Source organism: Lonchura striata, chromosome 22 (genome assembly GCF_050655825.1).
Source record: "Lonchura striata isolate lonStrDom1 chromosome 22, ASM5065582v1, whole genome shotgun sequence".
NCBI classification, from domain to species: domain Eukaryota; kingdom Metazoa; phylum Chordata; class Aves; order Passeriformes; family Estrildidae; genus Lonchura; species Lonchura striata.
The window spans coordinates 4,519,899-4,528,767 of NC_140724.1; the positions used below are offsets into that span (position 1 = coordinate 4,519,899).

Sequence of the window (8,869 nt, forward strand, 5' to 3'; positions counted from 1 at the left end):
TTTCTTTATCTACCCCAGACTTTTCTGCGTGCTCTGACCCTGGAACAAGCCTTTGCTTTTGCTTCCCTCTCAAACTGCTTTAAGGTTGCCCTCATTCTCTCTAATGACTTTAAATCACCGGGTTTGATGTCTAGTTTATCTTCTGTATCTATATCTAAACTATATCTAGTTTATCTTCCCAAAATGTACCACCTCTGACTGCATCAAATTCCCTCCTTAATCCCCTTGGCATCTCTGATCACTGAAGACTGGAGGTAGATAAAATCTCCCAAGTAGCTTTTGACATCTTTCAAGAGGCAGATGAACGCCGTGAAAGATCCATCATGCTTTCCGTGGTGTCAGAAAGGTTTTGCTATTAAAGATTAGGGAGGCTGGAGGTCACTCCAAACCACAATATTGCTCACTTTATAAGCCAGTTTTATCCTGTCATCTGGTATTTTGTGTTCCAGTTCTTTCGGAGGAGGCTACAGCATTCATCAATTCCTCATCCTTCAGCCCCTTTGCACACTGGGGTTTAAGCACTGAGTGATTTGTTAAATGTCTCCAAAGTCAAGCCACTGATCTTTTTCACTGTATTTTATTGTCTCTGTTTTCCCTGACTTCCAAACCTCCAGCACAACACTGAGCTCTGCTTGCTTTGAGAGCTGGTGCCTCACAACGGGATCCTGAAGAAAGAAATCCTCGTGTGGTGAAACCCCCCTATTGAAATACTATTTTAAACAGAAAGGAAAAAAAGAGAAATGTAGAGGCCAAAAAACAGTTTCAAGGTCCAAAATATTATTGCTGATTATTTCTCAGACTCAACACTGAGCTTTCCAAGCCCACTTATATAATGCAAGCCTCAAAACTGGGGAGAAGAACATCACTTTTAAATCCCCAAAGCCCACATTTGGCAGACCAAAGAATTGATTTGAGGTCCAAACCCACTCTCTGGGACTACCAAACCACACTCGTAAGCTCCAAGGCCTATGATTTTAAAGCTCAAAGCCTCTTTTTAAAGGGCTTTGGGCATAGTTTTTCAAAAATCTGATCTGGAATAGCAGTGAGACTGATGTCACACAGAGCCTGTGACACAGTGGGATGAGAGGGGCCACAGGGAGGTCGGTTCTGTACTCTGGAGACAGCCCAAGGGTGAACATCCTCACCACTGAGGACATGGCTGATAGTAAAAGGGTTTTATCCACTGAAAGGTCACAACAAGGTCTCCTGGAATATTTTCTCCTCCAGGATGGGAGGAAAAAAACCCCAAATCTCACAAGGTTTCTGTTCCAGGAATCTGTTGCAGCCCTGGGATCATTTTAAAGGCCTCCTCTGGACCTGCTCTAACAGGGCTGGGTCCTGCATGGGGTGGGGGGAGCTGGACCTGCAGTCTCCAGAGAATGGAGCAGAGAGCAAGAATTCCTTCCAATCCAAACCTTTCACACAGACCATCGTGCTTCTTATCTTTATTTAGATTTCTACCACTAATTCCTTGTCTCCGGTCTCACTGTCCAGGAGCTCAGAATTGGCTCTCAAAGCTGTGAGGTGCCTGTGGAGAGAGGGTAAGCTGCTGAAGCCCTGCTGTGAGTGCATACGTGGTGGGTGAGAGGATGTGGAGCAGTGCTGGACATCCTGTGGGACGTGGACACCCAGCAGCTGTGAGCATAGAGAGCTCTGGACAGAGCATGGGGCACCAGCTCCCACCACAAATCTCTGCTGAGTTTGGCCAGTGACCAACTGGGCATCCAGTTTCCTGAATTGCCTCATGGCAGGTCCAACTACCCTGTACCAAAATTGGGCAAGCCTGGAAATGCCTCATGGCAGGTTCATCCCCCCGGCACCAACATTTGGCAACCCCCACACCCCACAAGTCACTCACTTTTTTATGTTTTTTGCCCATGCAGGGGCCACCGTGAGCAGCAGAAAAGCAATCAGGCTGCAGACCACAGACACAAGGTACGCTCTTATAAAGACACTCCAGGTGATTTTATCATCAGCTGTGCCTGTGTTTGCCATGCCCTCCACAGTGTTTGGGTCTGTCTTGGTGTCCTCAGCACTGCTGAATCTCTTCTCCACACCTGGAGGATATTCCCAAAGCTCTGAAATCCCCAGGAATGGGATGGGTGGGGTGGGGGACATCTCACTGCACGCACAGAGGGGCTGAGTGTGTGTCCCTGGTGCAGGAGTGGCCACAGCCTCCACCCTGAGAATGGCCAAGGGACAGGGATTCCCTGGCTCACCCGTTGGCTGAAGGGCCTCCCTGCTTCCCCCAGGGACTGGCGCTGCCTGAGGACCTTCCTGAGCTGCCTCCTCATCCACAGGCTCGGGGTCCAGCACTTTAGAGAGACAGTGTGCCAGTTTAATTCCAAGTCACCCTTCCTCATGGGAATCTGCAAGCCCAGCTCCCCGACTCCTGTGATTAAGAGTCACTTGTACCTGGAAGTGTTTTCTTCAGTAAAGTAACGAATTCAGAGTGTTCCATTAATGGCCAGGAAATGTTTCCCAATCCAGGTGTATTCTTCAGACCTTAAGGGAAGGAAGGAAAAGTTTTCACCACTGAAATCCCTGGCTGTGCAGTCGGTCAGGACTGAGCAGTGACCCTCATGGTGCTTGGTCTGGCTGAGGAGCTGGGAAAGCTCAGGGGACACCAGACCCCCATGAGGAGCTTCTGCCACACTCTGTGGTGTTCCCAGTCCAGACTGACCAGCAGCACAGGGACAGGATCATGGAATGACCCATCACACCCAGCAAGGCTGGATTCTCATACCTGCAGGAGACACCTCGCTTACATTCGGGCCTTGAGCTGGCAGTTCCCAAAACAAATCAAAAGCCATGTAGGATCCAGGAGAGTCATATCCATCCCCTGGATCTTCACTGCCTCCATCCACGGCTGTGAACAGGACAGAGAAGCTCAAATGAAATATTTCCATGTACTCTCCATGGCAGGAACTGTGGCTGGAACATGGAGTGGCTCTGGGGACCTGATTGTCCCTTCCCCTCTGGAAGGTCTCTGGAGCACCATGCAGGCAGGTGCCAGGTGTTGACCCCTGATGATCCAAAACAAACTGTGCAGGAGCTGTCAGGAGCTCAACCCAACCTCAACAATGCTGCTGGCAATGATCATGGAAGCATCTCAGGGCTTTGGAATTAGGGAGGGAATGCTCTGCATAGCTGCGTGTTCTGGAGCCATCCCTGAGCCCGACCATTGCATCCCTGCTCTGCTGCACAGCTGAGCATCAGCCAAAAAAAGTATTACATTTCCTATCAACAGGAAATAATATAAAAATATAAAAATAAATATAAAAATATAAAAATATAAAAAATATAAAAAGTATTATATTTCCTATCAACAGGAAATATTAAAAAAATATTAAAAATAGAAAAAGTATTGTATTTCCAATCAACAGGATATTAAAACCTAATTGCTCCTGTGGGACCTGCTACACTGCCCCTCCCTGCCCACCTACCTGCTCCTGATGGTCCTGACTCACCCGTGGGCAGCTGGGCCCTGGGAGCTAGCAGGGCTACCAGGGATAGCAGGATCACCAGGGACACCAGGACCGTCAGGGCTCTCTGGAGAGCCAGGAGGACGATGCTGGCCATGGACCACCGTGCCCACACCATGGCCACAGAGGCTGCTGAAGCCTCACCCGCCTGCTCTGCACACCAGAGCCCAGCTGTGTGACCCCTCAGGGGGCTGTGCCAACCCTCAGGGGGCTGTGTGACATCATGAGAGGCTTCTACCACCAACATTCCACTGTCTCCAGGCTGTGGGAATCCAGGGCTTCCCTCTGGCTGCCCTGGGACCATGGCAGGGCTCAGGAACCCCCTGGACAGAGCCCCCAGAGACACTGGCTGTGATCTCTGTCCATGGAAAAGAGTTTTCAATCTTACAGGGTGAATTACCAGCTCTGAGGGTTTGATATGAGTAATAATTAAGTGTGGCATGGGTGCAAAAGTAAAATTTTAGGATTCTAGATGAGGGGTTCAAAGGGGACAAGATGGAGGAAATTGGGTGTGCCTTGTCCTTTTTCTCCTCCTTCATGCCCTCCATGTCTCACTGTGGTGTTGGCATTTTTCTGTTGGTTCAGGCTGGGGACACACTGTCCAACGTAGGGGACAGATATTGGCACGTTCTTGTAAATCCAGCCCAGGGAGTTTCTGGTATTTAATGTTTGTCACATCCCACTGAGGGCAGAGCCCCACACGCTGCCCTGCAGGACAGAGCTGGGCAGGGCAGCAGAACATGTGAGAGAGAAACAGAATAAACAACCTGGAAACCAGCACAGACCAATTATGGCTTCTGCTTTGGCAGCGGGCTGACAGACAGAGACTTTCTGCAATCTCAGAATCATCAATAGCTCAGATTCCAACACCAGGGGAGCTCCTGATGTCCTGCAGGACAGCAGAGGCTTGGCCCTACCCCAGCCCACCCAAAGCTCTAGGAAACTCTACATAGGAACTTCACCTGTCTCCAGAACAAACCCAAGAGCAAAAGGAGGCACTCCAAAATCATGATTTTTAGCTGTTCAATGGAAAAATGGAGATCAGGCTGATTTTTTGGGACAGCATTTCTGTCAAGGGTTAGAATTGTAGAACCCCAGTGAAGCGATACATGAAATAAATAAATAGACTCCACAAGCTGGGGTAGTTCTGAAGTGGGTATGTATTGTCAGTGCTTGGCACAAGTGAGATGTTTCTCCAAAAAACTCATGCCCCGAGCCTCAGTCTGACCCAAACTTTTATTCACAAAGATGTTCCATTACACAACTTTTCTGTGCATATTCAACCCCTGGCCCCGCCTGTCCTCACCTCTCATGCTAAATAGGTCCACGCCCTTCTGGGCATGCCTGATTTGCTGTGGTGGTTTTTTGGGGGTCTCTGGTGGTCTCTTGAGGTTGAAGATCGTGGTCTTCGTCATGGTTGAACTTCTGAACTCTTCCTCTCTGCGTGTGCACTTTGGGTCCTTCGGTGCCTATCTGTGTACATCTGTCAGTCTGGCTAGGCCTGGAGACAAGGAAGATTCTTCATCTGGGTTCTTTGCACTCTGAGGCACAATATTGCATCCCTATCATGTTCCTGAATATCTTTTGAGGTGTTTGTTCTTTGGAGATGCTCCTTGCACTGGGTAAATATTTAAAAATCACAGTAAAACTCCATAGTTTAATTAGTGCTTAAATTATGCTGGGAATTACCCAGAGCACAGAACATTTGTTTCCACATTGAGCAGTTGTGTGTCAGTGTGGATATATTTGAAGTCTGAGATAATAACAGAATAACTCATAGCCCAGAAGTCTGCAAGACTTGAAGTTTATTTATAGTGAAAATGCCAGGTAAGGACTACCCTAACACTCTCAAATGAGATGACCAAATTCATGTGCTGGGAATGCAAACCACAGAAGGCTTCTTCCCAAATTACCTGCTTTGCTGCAGTGGGTATTTGCTCTGGGAGACTTGACAAATCTGTGCAGCCTGGGAGGTTGATAATGGATAATCTAATCTCGTGTTCATGGCAGGAAAATAAAAATCAGGACTCTTGTAACATTGACAGGCAGTCTTTCTGCTCTTGCACTTGTCACTGCCCTGTAATGTTTCAGCAAATGCTAGAAAATAAGTGTAGGTTTTGATCCCAGCTTAGTACAATATCAGTATAATGTATCGACCCTGTTCATCTTTGTTTGCATCTAGGGAAAAGTGATGGGAAGGAGAACAGAAGCTCTGACTTGTAAAATGTATTGGTTTTCAAATCTCCCATTTCTAAATAATGTTTCTACCAAAATATACTTATCCTGGGGGAAAGAAAAGATTTTCCTACATCATAATTAGCACTAGAGCACTGAAAAATGCAGTATTTCCAGGCAATTTGTATTTAGGGGTGTAAGAACATTTTATATGTCGTCAATTTTGGAGAAGGCAGGATGTAGAACAGATTTGTGCAGTGTTGCCAGACAGTGTTACTAAACCAGATGATGTTGGGTTTTGCCTGATGCTTTCCTCCTCTCACAGGCTAAAAACCTTTTTGTCCAAGACATCGCTGTTACAAAATTCCCCCTACAGAGACCCAGGAGTGCCAGGATTCCCTAAAAAGCAGAGGAGTTGCACTCTGGTTTCGACTTTGATGACTAATTTGGGCTGGTCAAAGAATTTCAGACTGATTTGGATTGGAAGTGACCGTAAAACCCACCCAGGGACACCCCCTGCCATGGACCAGGACAACTTCCACTGTCCCAGGGTGCTCCAGCCCCTGTCCAGCCTGGCCTTGGGCACTTCCAGGGATGGGGGGAAAAAGGCTTTTTCTTCAGTTTATTTAAAGAACAAAGATTTTTTATTTGGCTTTAGCACTAGATGGGGCTAAAGGACTAAGAAGAAGAAGAAAGAAAAAAAACAAACACTGGCTGAGCCACAGGATGTGAAAATCCCCAGGAAATGAAGAGGGAGACGCCAAAGGGGACAACAAATGCTGTGGGAGCCCCTTCACTCGCTCAGCTTTGAGACAGGAACCAGACCATGACCCTGCAGGTGTTGGGTTGTCAGCACTTGTGAGGGGTCAGTGAGATGTTGTAGGGTGGGGTGAGGGGTAAACCATGAGTAGGATACTTTGGACAAAAGTCCTCAGCAGGTGGATCCTGGTTTCAGACAAATATTTTAGCAGAGCCTTTCCCTTCGTGCTATAAAGGGCCTTCAAAAAACAGCAGCTCCTCAGCGTTCAACCTGCAGCAGCCAGGAATAATCCCAAGAGATACCACTACAGGGGAAAGACCCAGATTTTGTGTTTATGAGCTCATGAGCATGACCGGATTTGGTGGTTTACTAGGTGACTTTTTATTTATCATTTCTGTTTTCAAAATACACAATAAACCTCATGTTTAGATTGTTACTCACTGCAATTTCCCCTCCTGTCCCATCCAGGTAAAAATGTGTTGGTAACCAGGTAAAACAAGGAAATAATACTTCATTTTCAAGCACAATATCCCTGGACTGTTTCAGTTAAGAATTTTAACTCTCCTTAGACATCCTATTGCAAATTGTATTTATCAATCCTATTGCAAACTATTGTTATCAATGCTAGTGTAAGCTATCCTTACCAATCCCATGGCAAAGATCTGCTGTTGCACCAGATTTTTCCTATATTAACCTGAGTATTCATGCGTGTTCACATAAAGATTTCACTAAAACTCAATAACCAGCTCTTTTCTCATTTGCTTCACGAATGTAGAAACATTTAATGAAATTGCTTATGGTTTAGTGATTTGTATGACATAAACAATACTTCCCTTCTGTCAGACCTGGGCCAATCTTCAATTGCTTGAGGATATAAACATGAGAAAACAAACCCAAACAATTTAAATTAAATGCTTAATGTACCTAGGTACAGATTATCTGCTCTGCTTCCATCTTTCCTTCCAATCTTCTCACAGTGGGGGTTCCTGTTTGTTGTTCAGTGTTTTATTGCACAAATACAAATACAAGGAATAACACAGGGGTGAGGGGATGGGCATGAAACCTGCAGTTTCATCATGGAAGAATAAAATATCCTGCGTTGGAAAAGACTCATAAGGAGATGTTGGAATAAACTCTGAGGGAAAAGACAGAGCTCTAGGACATCAGCAACAACAACCAGAGCTGTGGTGTTGTGGTTTGACAAGGAAGAGAAACCCTGGCACTGCACCAGCGTCCAACCATAACATGTGGACAGCAAGGAAGGATTCACTCCTTGGGGCAAGAAGTTTCTAGTGCACAATTCTCATTTCCCTCAGGATGGTGTTAAGCTAGCTCCAGCTTGGATGTTCTGGTCTTTGCAACTGATCCATTTTTGTTGTTGTGTGTATTTACCATCCCTCTTTTGTCCGTCTTGAGTATAAGTGGTGTGGAGGTGTTTGTGTGGGCCAAGGACTGCCTTTGTCTTGTACCTGTGCAAACAACTCCAGCCTTTAACATCCCAGAGAAGCTGTGGCTGCTCCATCCCTGGAAGTGTCCAAGGCTGGGTTGGAGCAACCTGGCATAGCAGGAGGTGCCCCTGCTGTGAGAAATGATACTCACTTTAAAAGATTTAAAAGGTTTATGAAAACCTTATCAAAAATACAGCAGAAGACTGAACAGAGGAAATATTACGCTGCTGGGAGCAAAGGATTTTTTTTCTCACTGTGTGCTCAGCCACACAATGGAGGTTTTGTCTTTTAACCCTTTGGGCCCTCCCAAAGTTGTGTCCATCAACTCCTTCACTGTCCATTGGTGATGGTCACCTCCTGACACCTTGATTGGAGGTCAGCTCTTGCCATGGTAATGAACCGACCCTCCCAAATGTCCCAAACCCAGGTCACTCCTGACAACACAAAGGGGGGTAAAACATAACCATAAATCTACAAAACTTCTAACATTTATCCATAATATTTGCCTTTTAATTGTGAGAGTCAACCATTGCATGACTCATCTACCACACTGCCCGTGGCATGGGGTGGGGCTGGATGGGCTTTAAGGTCCCTTCCCACCCAAACCACTCTGTAATTCTAGGATTCATCCTTTTATTTGCTTCTATCAAGGGCTTGGAACCTTTACAAATGGACAGCAAAGAGAGTCTTTGCATCAAGCAAAAAAAAGAGGGAACTCGGGACGTAGCTGCAAAAAGCTGGTGACCTTATGGAATCCTAAACTCTGCTCCCCTGCTAGTGAAGCATGTGGCACCATGACCATAAAAAATCCCCTCAGGCTGTGCCAAACAGATTTGCAGCACCAAAAACATCCCGCTGATCACTGAAGTCCCAATCAGTTTAATCAGTTTACTTCTTGGTGTGTCTAGTGCTGAGGAAGGTGGTTAATCACCAATTAGGTGATTTCAAAATTGCTTTCACCAAGGAGGGCTGGGGAGGACAGGAGCTGCTGTTGGAATATC

General features: G+C 46.3%; 1 protein-coding gene across 1 annotated transcript; it reads right to left on the reverse strand.

The window, feature by feature from the left end:
• Positions 1–1,322: 1,322 nt before the first annotated feature.
• Positions 1,323–3,017, reverse strand: LOC146765607 (uncharacterized). Its single transcript, XM_085559241.1, has 4 exons — positions 2,747–3,017; positions 2,416–2,505; positions 1,859–2,315; positions 1,323–1,528 (listed from the first exon to the last, which is right to left on the reverse strand). Exons 1-4 carry the CDS (start codon positions 2,907–2,909, stop codon positions 1,450–1,452), a joined length of 789 nt encoding a protein of 262 aa, XP_085415367.1. The 5' UTR covers positions 2,910–3,017; the 3' UTR covers positions 1,323–1,449.
• Between the last annotated feature and the right edge of the window lie 5,852 nt (positions 3,018–8,869).